The sequence below is a fragment of the Dendropsophus ebraccatus genome, chromosome 1, assembly GCF_027789765.1.
Source record: "Dendropsophus ebraccatus isolate aDenEbr1 chromosome 1, aDenEbr1.pat, whole genome shotgun sequence".
In the NCBI taxonomy this organism is placed as follows: domain Eukaryota; kingdom Metazoa; phylum Chordata; class Amphibia; order Anura; family Hylidae; genus Dendropsophus; species Dendropsophus ebraccatus.
Genome location: NC_091454.1, coordinates 225,075,683 through 225,095,566, shown reverse-complemented (window position 1 = coordinate 225,095,566; position 19,884 = coordinate 225,075,683). Strand labels below are relative to the sequence as shown.

General features: G+C 42.6%; 1 protein-coding gene across 1 annotated transcript; it reads left to right on the top strand.

Annotated features, from left to right (window-relative positions):
* Nucleotides 1-10,376: 10,376 nt before the first annotated feature.
* LOC138785312 (olfactory receptor 6F1-like) lies at nucleotides 10,377-15,211 on the top strand. The gene is made up of 3 exons (XM_069961127.1): nucleotides 10,377-10,385; nucleotides 13,329-13,383; nucleotides 14,235-15,211. The coding sequence occupies exons 1-3, from the start codon at nucleotides 10,377-10,379 to the stop codon at nucleotides 15,209-15,211; spliced, it is 1,041 nt and encodes a 346-aa protein (XP_069817228.1).
* Nucleotides 15,212-19,884: the final 4,673 nt, after the last annotated feature.

Genomic DNA, 19,884 nt, shown 5'->3' with positions numbered 1-19,884 from the left:
CCGTATTCTTCTTCTTCTACGAATAATACAACTAATTCTTTAATGTTCAAACATGAAATACGGGCTGAGTCGAGTCTCAGGACACCATTTTATTCAAAAAATTTGTAGTAGTGGGTGAGGGGCCTACAGTATATTCCATCTTGAGAGTCGCCATATTGGATCAAGGGAAAGTTTATCCAATGGACGAGAATTTGTCAAGTGAAGAGGTTTAAGCTTTAGCCCATGAAAATGAAAGTTTGTGCAAACATTTTGTAACTTTTGTCGTCTGTACCTAGCACCCAGCATGATAAATTGGCCCAATATTTTTCATTTTAGAACATATAATTAGAATTTCTTATGGCCTACAGTACATCTTGTAACTAGAGTCTTATACTTTGCAATAAAATTAATTCTTGTTATTACACAAAAGATCTAAATATTTTTTATTGTCAGTAGATTACGTGACTATCCGTCCCCAGGCAGCTTGTTAATTTACAAAAACAGCAGATTCCCATGATGATCCATAGATCATAAAAAGCTTAGATAAATCAGTAAGACCCGTTCACTGTTAAAAATGTTCTGCACGGTTACAAAGCTTTGTTCTTTATATCCACACGGCCATAGCTGGTCCTGGAGCACAAAAGGAGATGAACAGCTACACGAATAAGAAGCTAAAAAAAAATGTTAGGACTTCTGTACATGACCACCGCTCGGGCCGGTTATTAGGGGCACATTGGCAACATCCATAGTAGCCAGACTGCTTCTTAATTAGTGCTCTGCTATTCCTTGATGTAGCAGTGGCCAGGGTTTCACTCCCCCTGCTGATCAGCACTAGGTGTTTGTGATCTTAGTGATTTTGATTGACAGCTGACACTACCAGTCAGCTGTCGGTAACTGGGCCGGGCTTGTATCAGGTCCAGTGCCTGTGATAGAGCCTAGTAACCTAATGTGTCTTGACCTAGCATATCCTCTGACCTGTTTATCCTGTTTTCTTTTCTATTCTTTTTGGCAGGTAGGGACAGCTGGGGCGGCTGTCAGCGACAGGGACTTCACCGTCTATTTGTCTTTCCAGTCCCCATCCTAACAATAAAGCTCTAGAGAAACAAAAATTGTTCAATTTATCTTTTTCATGGTAAGAGAAACTGTTTGAATGTAGGTTTTATTGGTTGAAGTCAATTTGTTTTTCTTATTTTTATTTAAAATGACTTCATTTCTTCAGCAGGGTCTACACTGTCCCCTTAGAATAACCCCTAATTACAGGATTAACGTTGTGTAATGTGAGTCTTTTTATGTCCCTTCATACAACCCTAGAATTGATAACTATATACTAACAAAATACACAAAAACTATAAATTCTAGATGTTCTGACATAGTCCTGTAATTGTGAAGTTTCTTCCCATCAGGTTACGTGGTCATAGATTTCTATTACTCCAAACTCTTTCGTCAGTCCATACACAATGGCGGAACCATTAAAAGCAAGAGAAATTATGGATTTGTTACAGAGTAAGGATTGTACCATCAGTTACTCTCTGATGCAAAAAAGGGGCCAGTGGAGCCTCCGTTGCGAGTCTCAAAACACTCTTTGACTATATACATTCACCTAAGCCCAATGGCATCATATTCTTACACTTTCTTTGATATTGATATGCAGTACGCCAATGGATGGGCCAATTTTAGGCTGGAATCACACATGGCAGTTTTTGTACCAAAATCAGAAGTGGATTCAAATAGGATGGAAAATATAAATAGAGGACGTGTATTGCTCTTACCACTTCTGGTTTTGGCACAAAAACTGCCAAGTGTGTTTCCAGCCTAAAGATCTTTTAACTTATACAACATGAACCTTCATCAAATCAAAGCCAGTTTGTATCTTATTTTACTATTTTTTCCAGACGTAATATTTTATTTTTTTGTTCATAGGAAAAAGAGCTCGATGCAAACCAAAGTCCCCATCTTTCTACTGGATAAGAGATCGACCATTAATGTTAACGCTACAGAAATATAATTGACAAAGTAACTAATATTTCAACAGTTACAAATATTCAAATAAAAAAGAGTAAAATTGTACCTAAATATTGGCTTCAGATAAAGTACAATACTACTACCACAACTACAAGTACTACTACTTATACTACTACTACTGATAATACTAATAGTCATACGCTATGGATAAAGGCAACAAGACAGTCACAGAATTTCTACTATTAGGATTTCCAGATGTTACTGGCACTAAAGCTCTGATTTTATTCATGGTGATACTGGTGATTTACATCCTCACCCTCATGAGAAATACTATGGTCATTGTGTTGGTGTCCATCAAGCCGCAGCTCCATTCTCCCATGTACTTCTTCCTCCAGCAGTTATCACTTGTTGAATCCATTTTTCTGTCCGTGATTGTTCCTAACATGCTGCGTGTTATATGGCTGGAAGGAGCCACCATCTCTGTTAGGGGTTGTATAACCCAGGCTTATTTGTATTGTGCCGTTGGGTGTGCCGAATGTCACCTCCTCACAGTCATGGCTTATGACCGGTACTTGGCAATCTGTAACCCTCTTCGTTACACCACTATCATGGATACAAGACTTCAGCGTCTCTTGGTCGTCTATTGTTGGGTTTTCGGTTTCCTCCTGACCCAGATCACTCTTAACTTTCTTTGCCATCTTTATTTTTGTGGCCCCCATGTGATAAACCATTTTTTATGTGATCTTGCCCCATTTCTTCAGCTGACATGTTCTCACAAATTGGCCTTTCAGCTAATGATCCTGATTGTTTCAATTCCTTTAATGCTTTTACCTTTTATGTTAGTTATTATCAGTTATATTTGTGTCTTTATAACAATTCTCGGCATCTCCTCTACAAAGGGAAGAAAGAAAACCTTCTCCACCTGTAGCTCCCACCTCACTGTGGTCACCATGTACTATGGAACCCTCATCACCATCTACATGGTTCCAGCCAATAGAGACACCTTGACCCTGAACAAGTTAATTTCATTTCTGTACATTGTGGTTACTCCTCTGTTCAACCCCATCATATATTGTCTGAGGAACCAAGAGATGAGACTTGTCATAGAGAAGTTAATAGATGTAAGAAATGAAGGGTAGATTTTATTACAGAATTATTTAGTGCTAATACTATATATAAGGTTTTGTCTGCTTTGGACAAACTGCTTTCAATTTTTAGGTGCCTAACCTTAACGTCTTTTTTAGGAATTCTATAGGTGAAAATTGTCTTAGAAGTGTATAACTTGACCATTGATTTCCTTAGTTATCTACGCAGGAATAATAAAGAATGAAAGATGCAGAAAGATTAGAGATGAAAGCAACTCGGGCAAGAAAAAGTTAGTGGTGACCGCTCAACCATAGTCATGCTGGTATAAAACAGTCTCCTATGGACAAACAGTTCAGTCAAGGAGTTTTGCCGGCAACACCCTGCGACTCACCAGATGCTGATATCAAATCCAACAAAAGAAGTTGTTGCAGCAAAGCTTCCTTCAAATTCTTATTGAAGTATTCCACAGGAAACAAAAGATAGAACCAACACGTGATGCTACACGTTTCAACAAGAAGTCTTTTTCAAGGAACTCGAGCATGTTCCAGTCTGATCATTAATCATTTGAATACCGATGTCTGCAGAAGTTGGAATCAGCCATAGGGAGTCTGGGAAAAATGTGGATTCAGTCATAGGCCATAAGCTGTACACATGTTTTCAGCCACCGGTTTTCAAATGCCAAATGATCACACTCAAGCATGCTTTAGTTGCGCTCATCTCTAACAAGGATAAATGTCTATTTAGAGTTTTTACCATCATTATGAAAAAATAATTCTTAAGGCTGGGTTCACACTATGTATATTTAAGGCTGTATTTGGTCCTCATGTCAGGTCCTCATAGCAACCAAAATCAGGAGTGGATTGAAAACACAGAAAGGATCTGTTCACATAATGGTGAAATTGAGTGGATGGCCGCCATATAATGGTAAACAACTTCCATTATTTCAATACCACAGCCGTTGTTTTAAAATAACAGCAAATATTTGCCATTAAATGGCGGCCATCCACTCAATTACAACATTATGTGAACAGAGCCTTTCTGTGTTTTCAATCCACTCCTGGTTTTGGTTTCTATACAGCCTCAAATATACAGCCTCAAATATACATAGTGTGAAAATAGCCTTAATGTTCAATCTTGAAGTACAGTGTGCGTGAAGAGGCCCAGGACACCATTGTATTGCAAAAATTTAAGGGAAAATTAGATTTCTGACTATGGCAGCAATGGGTGATGGGCCTTTTCGCCGTCTTGGATAAAGGGCAAACTTTTCCAATGGAAAGGTGGTCATGTTGTTATCAAAGACCAGAATTGTCTCAAAAATGAATTGCTGCAATCAAATTTGCAATATCACTTGTGGTCCAAAAGTTATCAACCGGGAACATGTCCTGTGCCAAACAGCATATGACACAATCAATGTGTTCTCCGTGGTGCTGAACACAGAGCTAAATCTATATCATAAAAATGAAAGTCTGTCTGTCTGTCTGTCTGTCCTCTATAGACTTCCAATCGCCTGAACCATTTGACCCCAAATTTGGCCCACAGATACATTGGGTCCCTGGGAAGGTTAGAGCGAAGGTCCTGTCCCCGCCAGATGTACAGGAGTGGAGGGGGAAGAGCAGGGGGGAGGATGTATAGAGTATGGGGGCTACTTGCAAGTGGGGGGAGTGTATACAGTATAGGGGCTACCCGCAGGGGTGAGAGGTGTATGCAGTGTGGGCGCTACCTGCGGGGGAGAGTGTATAAAATATGGGGGCTACCTGCAGGAAGGGAGTGTATACAGTATAGGAGTACCTGCAAGGGGGGGTGTATACAGTATGGAGGCTACCTGCAGGTGGGGAGTGTATACAGTACGGGGGCTACCTGCAGGGGGAATGTATACAGTATTAGAACTTTGAAACATTTTCTGTGTTGTCCTCATCAAGGATGAAAGGTAGTGCCTAAGAGGGTCAAATTATGATGATGCAGGATTGTGTATGCACTTATTATTATAAGCTGCAGGTTTTCTGCACACACACCTTACTTATGGTCTGCAGTCGGCGGGGGGGGGGACCCCAAAATATACACTACAGGTATACAGGACCCCCAAACTATACACTACAGGTATACAGGACTTCCACCAACTATATACTACAGGTATACAGGACCTCCACTAACACTGTCAATGTTTTATATACCACTACCAATGTTGTACATAACCAGGCTGTATATAACACTGACAATGTTGCATATAACCAGGCTCTGTATATAAAACTGCCAATGTTGTATATAACCAGGCTGTATATGACACTAACAATGTTGTACATAACCAGGCTCTGTATAACACTGCCAATGTAGTATATAACCAGGCTCAGTATAACACTGTTAATGTTGTATACCAGGCTGTATACTGTATATAACACTGACAATGTTGCATATAACCAGGCTGTATATAACACTGACAATGTTGTATATAACCAGGCTCTGTATATAAAACTGCCAAACTGCCAGCGATCTCCGCCACTAGACACCAGGGAACAGCTGAATCCGGTAATCGGATGCAGCTGTCATGTTTGACAGCTGCATCTGATTACTGTATTAGCGGGCATGGCGATTGGACCGTGCCCGCTAATACCTACGGTCCCGGGCTACAAGCGGCACCCGGGACCGCCGCAGTTCAGAGCGCGGTCACCGCGCTGCCCCGCTCTGAACGTCCTTACCGGCATCAGGGCGTAAATATACGTATATAAGGCATCTGCCTTAGTAATTTTGGACCCTGGACGGTATGTTTCCACAAAATTTAAACGGGTGAAGAACAATGCCCAACGAGCCTGACGCGGATTTAGCCTTTTAGCATTGGCCAAGTACAACAAGTTCTTATGGTCAGTTAATACAGTTATTTGATGCCTTGTGCCTTCCAGGAAATGTCTCCACTCCTCCAAGGCCCATGTGATTTGCCAACAATTCCCGGTTTCCAATGTCGTAGTTGGCCTCGGAAGTGGAGAATTTCCTGGAAATGTATGCCACAGGTCTTAAATTGGTATATTGCTCTCTTCCCTGAGAAAGCACTGCCCCAACACCAGATTCTGAAGCATCCACCTCAACAACAAATGGACTGTCCAAGTTAGGATGCACCAAGACAGGGGCTGAAGCAAATCTCTCTTTTAACTGAGAAAAAGCTTGTTCTGCCTCAGGAGACCAAGAAGCCGGATTCACTCCTTTCTCAGTTAACTCAGTCAATGGCTTAACTATCAATGAGAAATTACGAATAAATTTTCTATAGAAGTTGGCAAAGCCTAAAAACCTTTGGACCTCCTTCAGTGTAGTAGGTCGTCCCCACTCTAGCACTGCTTTTACCTTAATAGGGTCCGTGAGGATATACCCCTAGAAGCCTATTTCCTTAACCCCAAAAAGACATTTTGAATATTTGGCACACAGAGAGTTTTTTCTGAGCCTGGATAATACCTCACGAACGTGCTTCTGGTGGGACGGCCGGTCTGGTGAGTAAATGAGGATATCATCCAGGTATACTACTACAAATTGACCAAACAAATCACGAAAAATGTCATTTACAAATCTTTGGAAAACCGCTGGAGCATTACTTAGGCCAAAGTCATCACAAGATATTCAAAATGCCCTTCGGGAGTGTTAAAAGCGGTTTTCCACTCGTCACCTTCCCTGATCCTGATTAAATTATATGCCCCCCAAAGGTCTATCTTCGAGAACCAACGGGCACCTACTACCTGGTTAAGGAGATCAGGAATCAAGAAAAGAGGATGCTGGTCTTTAATGGTTATTTTATTTTGTTCCCTGTAATTAATGCAGGGGCGTAATCCGCCGTCCTTCTTTTCCACAAAGAAGAACTCAGCTCCCATGGGCGATACAGATGGCCGAATGTCACCCTTCCTCAAACTGTCCTGTATGTATTGGCACATCGACTCTCGAGGTTAAAGATCCGTCCTTTAGGAAACCTGGCCCGGACACAAGATCGATGGCGCAATCATACGGACGGTGCGGAGGCAAGGCGTCAGCAACAGTCTCATCAAACACATCCTGAAAATCATCAATAAATTCAGGTAGAACCAACAAATCAGAAACTGAACATAGGGATGGACAGACTCGACTAATGTGGGACTCACAAGAACTACCCCATTTGACTAATTCAGACGACCTCCAGCTAAAAACTGGATTGTGGAGCCGTAACCATGGTAACCCCAGAATTATAAAATAAAATAAAAAGAAGAAGATAAGGGAGCTCTCTATACTGCTACACCTGAGGTCAGAGGTCAACCCAGTACCATGGGTGGAAAAAATGCAAGATAAAGGAATACGTAGAAATGACCAATCCTCAAAGGTACTTGCCCAAATGGATATATTGTTAGATTTAAAAAGTACAGTGTAATCAAAATCAATACAATAAAAATACATATATATAAACAGTTACCATAGGGCCCTAATGGTATAAAAAATGAAATAAAAACAGTGATTAAATATATAAATGAAGCTCAATATGGCTCCTAAAATATGGTGTCTCGGTAAAGGAAAGAAAAGGGGGTTCATATAGTGCACCTCTCACCAGACCACGTTGGCGTTAGCGATGATGTCGTAATGTTCTGCGACCTGTGGTACGCCAGAGATGTTATCAGTGGTATGTCCAAACAGGTAAAGTGCTTGAAAGAGATCGCTGAATGTTCACTATTTGCGACCTGTAGTGCGCCCGCGGTTTCCACTGTAGATCACCGTCTTGGATCTCCGATCTCAGGTGAAGTTATCTGTCTACTTATGCCGCTTTTAATGCCGGGAGCGCCGGCTGGAGAGTGGCGTCTTCTCCGCTCGCGGTGATGTAGTAGATTTTGATCGTAGCAGTCCAACGCGGGAACTCAACTGTCAATCAGCGTACCGTGGCAGTATACGGTAAAATGTCGTAACTTGTGGTTTGGCCAATTCTCTATGCTTAGGGTCAGAGATGGTGCACTATCGGTACCAGGTGAGATAGCTATACGCGTTTCAAGGCAACCAGGGCCTCTTTGTTAGTAGCTTAAGCTACTGACGAAGAGGCCCTGGTTGCCTTGAAATGCGTATAGCTATCTCACCTGGTACCTAGCTTCTTCTCGCAACTTACGGGGTCTCAGGGTACACCACTATTGAAACCGCAGCAGTGTGAACAGGTGCTGACGTGGATAGCGGATAATGTGTCCAGTAACTTATCCACCACCCAGTCTTCCACACAGTCCACCCAAACTAGCCAAGGGAGTGGAATCCTTAGTCCAGAAGCTCAGCCTCCTTCCCCACAGCCTGACCACTCCAGGGAAAGGAGGGATTCAGAACTGGAGGAAGAGCTGTTGGATGAAGACGAGGTGACTGACCCGAGCTGGGTGGATAAGCCTAGTGACAGTGCTTCCGAGGGGGAGTCAAGTTCAGACACAGGACCGGTTGGAAGAGGAAGAGGGGTGGGCAGAGGGAGAAGAAGGGCCAGAGCAAGTAGATCAGCAACTGTTTCACGGAGACAAACTCCCGTGGCCAGGGCTAGATGTTCGCAAGTCTGGCGGTTCTTTAAAGAAACTGCAGATGACTGATGGACTGTAGTGTGCAATCTGTGCCATGCCAGGATCCGCAGGGGAGCCACCACTACCAGGCTAACCACTACCAGCATACGCAGGCATATGAGTGCTAAACACCCCACTCAGTGGGACCAAGGCCATTTACTTACTTAGTGCTCCTTGCCCTGTGTCACATGCTGGCTCTGTCAGTCCCCCTGTCCTACACCCACCCCTGACCTCCACTATGCTCAAAGTCAAACTCAAAGTCAGACTCCAGACTGCTGGCTGGGACTTGCAGTGCAGCTACCAAGATTTTAGCAGCACACTGTGGTGATCAGCTGCTGGCAGAAAGGGGACAGCAGGTGTTTCATACAGACCCCTAAGAAGTCCTCAGTACTATTATATCATTATTACTATTATATAGTATATGCCTATAGTATATGCCACCATCTTTCACAGGGCAATTAGCAGTGAGCTTGGATGTGACAGCAGTCATAAATGAAGAAATAAGAAAATATACCGGTCACACTAGTTTCTGGAGGTTGTCGTATACAATCTGTGGGTAACTGCAGCTATATAACATATGCCACCACCTTTCACAGGGCAATTAGCAGTAAGCTTGGATGTGATTCACCACTTCTTCCCACCCGATTCAATTTTGAGTTTGACTTGGAGGTTCCGGGCTGCCCTGCCCCTAGCGTGTTGTCAGAGCGGGTCTTCAGTGCAGCTGGTAGCATCATCACTAATAAGCGCACCCCTCTGTCAACTGACAGCGCTGACAGGCTGGCGTTTATTAATTTTCTTATTTCTTTATTTCTTATTGAAGCCATATCCAAGCTCACTGCTAATTTCCCTGTGTAATTAGCAGTGAGCTTGGTTGCGTGTGACAACGGGCGGAACCTGGTGGCAGCTCTGCAAGTCGGCAGCCTCACACATGTACCATGCCTGGCCCACGTCTTCAACCTAGTGTTGGTGCGGTTCCTTAAAACCTACCCCAATTTGGCTTACTTTCTCAACAAGGTGCACCGCATCTGTGCGCATTTCCGTAAGTCAACCGGTGAAAGTTACCCCAACTGCTACAGTCAAATTCTAACTCAAAACAGCGGTGGGGAGAAGTGGTGAGTCACACGATGCAGGGAATGTTACCCTAACTGCTACAGTCAAATTCAAAGTCACGTTCAAACTCAAAACAGCGCTTCCTTGTCTTGTTCATTTCAAACCATATTATGTGTGGATGTCATCTTACGGGTGTCCTCTGCCGTCCTTTCACCAGTGCCTTCTTCCTTCCTGGGATGTTGTAGCCATTTTGAAGGCAGGATTGACCAGATCTTTTTAATAGACAGGCTACCGCACTTGCCCTCTCTTAGACACTCTTTAAAGGATTAAAAGTTTATTCGTTCAAATTCCGGGGCCTCTTAAAGGGGTAGTGCGGCACTTAACAATTATTCACAAAATAACATACATTACAAAGTTATACAACTATTGTAATGTATGTTATGTATGTGAATGGACCCCTTCCCCGTGTCCCCCCACCCACACCAGACCCGGAAGTGTTGTGCACTATACTCACCTGATACATGTCGACCCCCGTCCGCCATCTTGGGACAATGATGTCATCTTTGGGCAGCCAGCTGAACTGCTCCATCCGTCCCTCGTGGCGGTCCCCTTCTGCCGCGTCATAACTGTGCTCAGCCGTGATTGGCTGAGCACAGTTATGCTCAGCCAATCGTGGCTGAGCAGATGATGACGCGGCAGAGGGGGGCCGGCACGAGTGACGGATGGAGTGGTTCGGCCGGACGCCCGAGGATGACATCATTGTGGCGGACGGGGGTTGACATGTACCAGGTGAGCATAGTGCACAACACTTCCGGGTCTGGTGTGGGTGGGGGGACACGGGGAAGGGGGCCATTTACATACATAACATACATTACAAAGTTGTATAACTTTGTAATGTATGTTATTTTGTGAATAATTGTTAAGACCCGCACTACCCCTTTAAGAAGACTGTATTGTTATTCTTCAAAACCTCCAAAGATATGCCTCTCACTCACAACTGCATGAGGGGCATGTGAGGCTAAATCTAGCCAAAATCCGGCTAATTTTATTTGATGATTGTATTGTCCATCTTGGTCTGGGTCAGTGGTGTGGGTCCATATGCTACCTGTGTTTTAATGGTTCTCTGTATCCTCACTGCCATGCTGTGTCAGGCAAAGTGTTTGGGTGGTTCATATGCTACCTGTGTTTGAATGGTTCCCTGTGTTCTCACCGCCATACTGTGTCAGGCCTAATTTTTGGGAAGCTCACTTGCTACCTCACTTTTAATGGCTCTCTGTGTCCTCACTGCCAAGCTGTGTCAGGCTACATTTTGGGGTGGTTCATATGCTACCTCTGTTTCAATAGTTCTCTGTGTTCTCACCGCCCTGCTGTGCCAGGCTAAGTGTTTCGGTGGTTCATCATATGCTACCACTGTTTTGATGGTTCCCTGTGTTCTCCCTGCCATGCTGTGTCAGGCTAAATTTTGTGGTGGTTCATATGATACCTCTGTTTCAATCCTTCACTGTGTGATCACTGCCAAACTGTTGCCCATAATTTAGCATAATAGTGCGATTAGGCAGCCTCAGAGGCATCCATGCATGCTGCCCCTGCTGTTTCCTGTCCCTTTCCGTGGTGTTTCCATCATTTTCTGAAGTTGATAGGTTTTCACACGACCTTCCTTCTGCCGAACTTGGGTCCCCTGCAAAAATGCTCGAGTTTCCCATTGACTTCAATGGGGTTCATTACTCGAAACGAGCACCCAAGTATCGGGAAATATTTGTCTCGAGTAACAAGCACCCGAGCATTTTAGTACTCGCTCATCACTACTGGCATGCAATGATAGCAAATATGTGCCATGTGTGGCGTGTGGATAATCGTCATAGGTAGCATGATGAGATGACCTCTCTGTGGCAATGCATTCTCTATTTAGATTATTACTGTCATCCTGCCAGCCGGCAGTGTTGATTTATGTGCCTATACTTACAACATGCATATCCTGGAGATCCTGCTGATACTGAATGTACTGTATATATGTATATTTGATTGTAGAATACTATTACATAGTTCTCATTAACACTTCTTTATGTACATTCATAGGATATAGCTCCTTCCATTGATGTTACTCTATTGGTCCTTATCTCCAACATGTATACTTAAAGCTGCTCTTCTCATTTTCCATATAATGAGATACAACGGTTAGAAAAAGATGGGGGTCTAACTTAAAGGGGTTGTCCAGTGGATTTGTAATTTACTCCCATTTAAAAATCTCAAGTCTTCCCACAATTATAAGCTGCGGTATGTCCTGCAGGAAGTGTTGTTTATTTACATTCAGACACCGTGCTCTCTGCTGACATCTCTGGCCGAGTCAGGAACTGTCCTGCAGTTTCTGAATGTAAATAAACAACACTTCCTGCAGGACATACAACAGTTTGTAAGTAAATTACAAATCTGTATAACTTTCTGACACCAGTTGATTTGAAAGAAAAATGTTTTCGCTGGACAACCCCTTTAAACATCGCCAAAAGTAACCAAAACTGTATTCTTTATTGCCTTACACGGTACACGCCATGGTCTTTAACAATTCTTAATCAAGCATATTGTATGTATTGTTTTTTTTTTATTTTTATAATACCTTACTGTTATTTTTTAAAATCAGATTTTTATTTGGTTTTTCAACATATAAACATATGGAAAATATGAAACAGTGTACAAGAAAGAATATAGTTAGACACTGCTGATGTCAACTTTAACTTTTTTTTCCCCCCGGTAAAAATGATTCAGAAAATGATGTTTTCTATAACGATAAGTCTCTAGATGGTTCAAGAAATGATAATCCCCGGAGGACTCATTAAGATTTCAATAACAGCCATTTTCCTTGGTATTTCTTAAGACATAAAATGCTTCCAGAGCTTTATGTGTTTGAACATTTCTTGAAAACGGTCCATGTGCTCTGTTACTGTAGGAATCGATAAATGATATCATGATTGTTATTAAGAGTAATATTCTATAAACACAGTTTCTTCCTGGTGATAAACACCTTGGATTATAACTATAAATGTTCCCATAATTTGTTTGAAGTTGTTCTATGACATCGTCTATGTCCTTCAGCTGTTGGGACAAGCTAAGAGTTTTGCAGCAGCTTGAAAGTCACGAGGTTGAAGCGCTCCGGTGGACTGCATGAGGATAAGTCACAATTACAATATTCCAGGGACAGGTGTACCATATACACAGGTAAGTGGGTGCTCCACCAAAGAAAAATCATAGCAGTCCTGTGTCCCATTCAGAGCTCACAGTTACTGGAAGATCACAATCCACCATAGAAGGTGGCTTAGGGAACTGGCTAGAGAGGTTTGTAGTTGATCAGTTTGAGGGCAACGTATCAATATATTGTCCTGTCTACAACCATGGTTCAAAGAAAAGCTAAAATCAGTTGCTAACACCACTCAATAGGCGAAGGGAAAACCAGTGGTCTCTAGTGTCATGGGACATGCTGTGCAAAATGGAGGGGTTGGGCAAGGTTTGCAGCCATGAAGCCATGACCTTCAATGACTAGCAAACAGGGGCATCAAATCATTTAGAATCAAGGGGCATTCTAGCTTTCTTCCCAGCATCGCAATAGGGCAATAAAGTTAGTGAATAAAATGGACGAAACACACACAAGTATGCATGAGGACCCCCAAAATATGTGACCTGAATGATGTTTTATTTTACTATATTAATTTGAGAATAAGCTTAGAGCTTTTGTTGTAACAGCTGAAAAGCAGCTTTCATAGTCTGACTCCACTCGGCCTTGTTCTTGGAGAATCAGGTAAGAGACCATATTTTATGGGGGTTTAAAGAAGGAGGTTGATTATGTTCTGCTTGCTATTCATAAGGTAAGGCCATGCCCCCACATCAAAGGGACAGATACTATTTAGAGAAGACATAGAAGTCACACTGAACGCGCCCATATGAAACAAGAAGTATCTTATGTACAGTATATAGTCATATGCTCACCTTTTGATGTTGCGCTACGAGGTATAGGTAATAAGTGCTGGAGGGTTCGGCTCGATAGCACTCTGCCTGTCCCAATGCAAGGCTCGGTTCTGGACAATACAAGCAAGGAATTGTGCCTGCAGCAAAAAACAGGCTTCCAAAGGACACTGACCTAGATGCAATATCTCTTGGACCTGATGAAAGGAGTAGTAATACTCCTGAAGCGCATTGTCCGTATGAGCCATACTAAATCCTTTCAGTTCTCCTGAGTTCTTTTAGTTAATAATGGATGTTTAGGTCACCATTTTGGAGTCCTTTGAAGGCTGGGATTCTGCCGCAGGGACAATACTTTGCTTATATTATATTATCCTATCTATCCATCTGTCTATAAAAATGAAAAAAGTCTGCAGCGCTCCATGTTATTTCAAAAAGAGCAGAAAATTTATTCCTTTTCACCTCTTTTAAAGAGCCGTTCTCAGGGCTGAGCTGAAATGTGGCTGTCACCTTTGGGATGGAATAACTTTTGACATCTTTTTGAACTACCATGGCGTGCCGCGGACTGTTTTTTTTTATGGAACTGGAACCTGTGATCAAGATTGAATTGATTAAATGAATATGACTCTTCCTATGAAGATGAGTAAATATACTAATACTGTCTTTAATAAAACTTTCTTCATTTTTAAGGCTCTCACTTCACTATGAGCACGATGAACCTCACAACAGTCACCGAATTCTTATTACTTGGATTCCCAGAAATTAGAGGCTCCAGGACAGTTGTCTTATTTCATGTTATCCTGATCGTCTACATCCTGACCCTCATGATAAATACGATGGTCATTGTGTTGGTGTCCATTAAGCTGCAGCTCCATTCTCCCATGTACTTCTTCCTCCAGCAGTTATCATTTATAGAAACCACATTCCTGACTGTGATTGTTCCTAATATGCTGCGTGTTATATGGCTGGAAGGAGCCACCATCTCCGTTGCTGGTTGTATAACCCAGGCTTACTTGTATTGTGCCGTAGGGTGTGCAGAATGTCACCTCCTCACAGTCATGGCTTATGACCGGTACTTGGCCATTTGTAACCCTCTTCGATATAACACCATCATGAACACAAGACTTCAGCATTCCTTGGTCGTCTATTGTTGGGTTTTCGGCTTCCTTCTGACTCAGATCACTCTTAATTTTCTTTGTCAACTTCATTTCTGTGGCCCTCATGTGATTGACCATTTTTTCTGTGATCTTGCTCCTTTTGTTGAGCTTTCATGTTCTCACCGGTCGGCCTTGCAGTTGGAGATATTTATTGGTGCCGTTCCTATAATAATCCTACCCTTTGCCTTAGTCGTCATTAGTTATATATGTGTCTTTACAACAATCCTTAGAATGTCCTCCACAAAGGTTAAGAAGAAGACATTTTCCACATGCAGCTCCCACCTCACTGTGGTCATCCTATACTTTGGGTCATTGGTCACCATTTACACGGTTCCTGCTAGTGGACAAACTTTGACTGTCAACAAACTTCTTTCCTTTTTGTACATTGTGGTGACGCCGCTGTTTAACCCCATCATATACTGCTTGAAGAACCAAAAAATAAGAGTCATTCTCCTACATTTATTTACTGACAAGTTTGAAACCTCTGTTAAGAAATCTTGGTTGGACTAATAGACCTGACCTACCTGGTTCTCCTTTATCTGTTTAGGGTTACCTTAAAATGACTCCTTCTTACCTAATCCAATGCCTGCACTTTGGGGAAAAGATAAATTGCTGTATTAACATGTACAATATATGTCATACTGGGCTCTCTAGTACAGGGAAGTCCAGTGTCTGAATTTTTTTTTTTTGCAAAGAGCAAGGGAGTAGATGGCTGAATATAACTATATACACCTACCTCCCTGACTCCATTACTGGGGTCTGCTGTCAGCCCCTCTGGTCCCTGGCCCCTGGCCGCTTCCTGGTTTGAGTGAGGACCTGGGTTGTGATGTATCAGCCCCACTCAGCCAGTCAACGGCCGATGCGGTACCCCACTACGGCTGCAGACTGGCTGAGCGGGCTGACACATCACGACCCAGGTGCCCGCTCAGACTAGTAAGTGGCCGAAGCCACCTCTTTCCTGGCTCTTCTGAAAAAAAATGCCTGACACCAGACTTCTCTTTTAAATCTATACAACACAGTCATCGTTATGTTTCTGTTAAAGGGGACTTCCAATCTATTTGTTCATAGGATTTAGCTGCAATACAGAAGAACATATAATGATTTAAGGGGATGCTCACAGGGGACAGAACCAGTAGGACGTCTGGGAGCTGTTGGTAGCCACAAGGCATTTCACCGTAAGAGTCCTGTTAGACAAAGTAATTGTTAACGATTACCAAGTATCGATAAACGATCGTAAACAAGAGCTTTTGGGAACAACCTAAAATCGTTCACCGTAACACACAGAACGATAGTCATTAGTTACAATTGTTACCATGATCATTTACTCCTGATCTCGGAAAAAGAACAAATGATGTGTACATTTAGCGAACGATTATGATTTTATGGTCAGCTTAAAAGATGCAATCAACAACACACAAACAATTTTTCGATAGCCTGCATACACATGGAACGATTATCGTTTAAATTCAACGATATGACGATTTTCTTTACGATAATTGTCCTGTGTAATAGGGCCCTTACTCTCCCATGCCTCATGGATTAGCAGAATGAGAGGGGTACAAAATAGTTATTGATGATGTAATCCTACAGGGCCACATGCTGTATAGAGCCTGGTGGCAGGGGAACTGGGTGTCCTTCATAGTCAATGGACAGTCAAGAACTTGATGAGACAGTCTTCCACAGCAAATGGGGGTACAGTCTCTTGCAAAGTTACAAACAACACAATGATGGAAGTGAGGAGAGGCCTCTGGGGTAAACAATGTTGTGAATGTGGGGTTCTTGAAACAAGGTATAAATACACTCAATGTACACTTAGGGGTATAGGTCTTAAAGTAAATCTGTGATGTGACAGATGTGACGTCTCTAGGTCTGGCTTGAAGCCCTAAAAGGTCCTATATGTTCTTTAGCAATCTTGTACAACTTCTCCCCAAAGTATGATCCAATGTATGGTCTCTGATTATAGCCCAAGTTGGGATGTATATTGTCTTTTCCTTGAATGAGTGACTACATCTAGTGATACACCAAACAGTCCTGGACAATAAGGCCTACCTAACAGAAACTGACCTTTAAGGTGCTCCTCACCCTGCCTCTAACTCTTACTCTACCTCACCTTAACTGAACTGGACCTCCTTTCTCCGCGGACATGTTGGGCTAGGGAGGCTCCTCTCACACACCAGAATGCAATTTAATGTAACGGATGCCAATCTATGGACTAACTCTCTTACAGTAAGATAATAATATGCATGCAGTATGTACAGAACACAATGTAAAACACAGGGTGGGTACACAAACTCAGTACAACATATGAATGGTGTAAACAATGCAACATAATTGCTAAAGTAGATATTCTACAACCAACAATCTCTCTCTACAGGACCCTGTAGTGGGACACTGCATTATACTGACTTATTCAGCCCTCAACACAAGAGGAGCGAGAAGGCCCTACAGCCCATGTCACTTTAGAAAATTGGGAACATTGTTCTGGAAGTACAGATTGATGTACAAAAGGTACCATGTGTCTCCTCTGCCTAAAAGTGTCAGCGGTCTGGAATGTGAAGTGCTGCCCTCTCAAAATGGACATATTATATTCCTGGATTTCCTCCAGAGAAGTGTCACAGCTGCTTATCCCTCTTCTCTCCTACAGTACAAACACATGTGCACAGGAACCTTTAGAGAAAAGACGCTCTAGATGTGGCAGGACTTTATATTGGCATATCGTAGTAGAAAAAAGATCATATTTATCTCAATGTGTGAATTTTCTTTGTAGCCTGGTGTAGCCAACCATGGAATCCCAAGGATGCTGCCAGCGGAAAGAGGGTACCTAGGGGACCAGAAAAATGTGTAAAAAAAATTTAAAAAATAAAAAAAAAATAATAAAAGTTCATATTTAAATAACCAAAAATGAACAAAAAAATATTATTGATTTTTTGGTCTCTTCACATCCCAGAATAAATTGAATAAAAAGTGATCAAAAAGTCATGTATACTCGCAAGTGTGGTACCGACAGATCATGGTGCACTAAATGACCCCCCACGCAGCATTATAGCCCAAAATATAAGAGCGTTACACTTTGAAATCCATGGTTTAATTGGTTACATGGACCCTTCCTGACCAATATAAAGCCCTGACGTCTTTATAATGGTAGGTGTATAACTGCTGCAAATTCAAAATCTTCATCTTTAATCATTTGTTCAGATGCCCCATTTCACAGTGACATGTAGGCCTGTAGTCTCTGCCCTCTTCCAGGTCACTCACACTTGATTGGAAGCCTGAGCGCTGGGAACTTAAAGGGTAACTCCAGGTAGAGGTTAAAATAAATGAAACTTCTTCAGAAGCATATAGCATTACTTTCTTACCTATCTATTCCATTTTTGAAACTACCAAAAATCCATTTGTTTGGGGGGGGGGGGGGGGGTTCTGTTTTGTGTTTCTGTACTTCCTTGTTGATCAGTTCCCAGAATGCATTGCTTTTCCTCAGCTGTTCATCACAGTCCTCCACCCTGCACATTCCCCGCCCAATTCTATTGCAGAACATCTAGGCTGTGTTCACACAATGCAGTTTCATTGTGTTACTGAATTATTTGCATTACTTTATCATTTCATTGTTGTTCCACCCGCCCAGCACTCTATATTCTCTACCTGTAACACCACACAGCACGCTGTATTCTCTACCTGTAACACCACACAGCACGCTGTATTCTCTACCTGTAACACCACACAGCACGCTGTATTCTCTACCTGTAACACCACGCTGTATTCTCTACCTGTAACACCACACAGCACACTGTATTCTTTACCTGTAACACCACACAGCACGCTGTATTCTCTACCTGTAACACCACACAGCACACTGTATTCTCTACCTGTAACACAACACAGCACACTGTATTCTCTACCTGTAACACCACACAGCACACTGTATTCTCTACCTGTAACACCACGCTGTATTCTCTACCTATAACACCACACAGCACACTGTATTCTCTACCTGTAACACCACACAGCACACTGTATTCTCTACCTGTAACACCACGCTGTATTCTCTACCTGTAACACCACACAGCACACTGTATTCTCTACCTGTAACACCACACAGCACGCTGTATTCTCTACCTGTAACACCACACAGCACGCTGTATTCTCTACCTGTAACACCACACAGCACGCTGTATTCTCTACCTGTAACACCACAAAGCATACTGTATTCTCTACCTGTAACACCACACAGCACTGTATTCTCTACCTGTAACAGCACACTGTATTATCTACCTGTAACACCACACAGCACGCTGTATTCTCTACCTGTAACACCACACAGCACTGTATTCTCTACCTGTAACACCACACAGCACACTGTATTCTCTACCTGTAACACCACACAGCACTGTATTCTCTACCTGTAACACCACGCTGTATTCTCTACCTGTAACACCACACAGCACGCTGTATTCTCTACCTGTAACACCACACAGCACACTGTATTCTCTACCTGTAATACCACACAGAACACTGTATTCTCTACCTGTAACACCACACAGCACGCTGTATTCCCTACCTGTAACACCACACAGCACGCTGTATTCTCTACCTGTAATACCACACAGCACACTGTATTCTCTACCTGTAACACCACACAGCACACTGTATTCTCTACCTGTAATATCACACAGCACACTGTATTCTCTAGCTGTAACACCAGACAGCACACTGTATTCTCTACCTGTAACACCACACAGCGCGCTGTATTCTCTACCTGTAACACTACACAGCACACTGTATTCTCTACCTGTAATATCACACAGCACGCTGTATTCTCTACCTGTAACACCACACAGCGCACTGTATTCTCTACCTGTAACACCACACAGCACACTGTATTCTCTACCTGTAACACCGGACAGCACGCTGTATTCTCTACCTGTAACACCACACAGCACACTGTATTCTCTACCTGTAACACCACACAGCACACTGTATTCTCTACCTGTAACACCACAAAGCACACTGTATTCTCTACCTGTAACACCACACAGCACGCTGTATTCTCTACCTGTAACACCACACAGCACACTGTATTCTCTACCTGTAACACCACACAGCACTCTATTCCCTACCTGTAACACCACACAGCACACTGTATTCTATACCTGTAACACCACACAGCATCAGGGCCGTTTCTTGTG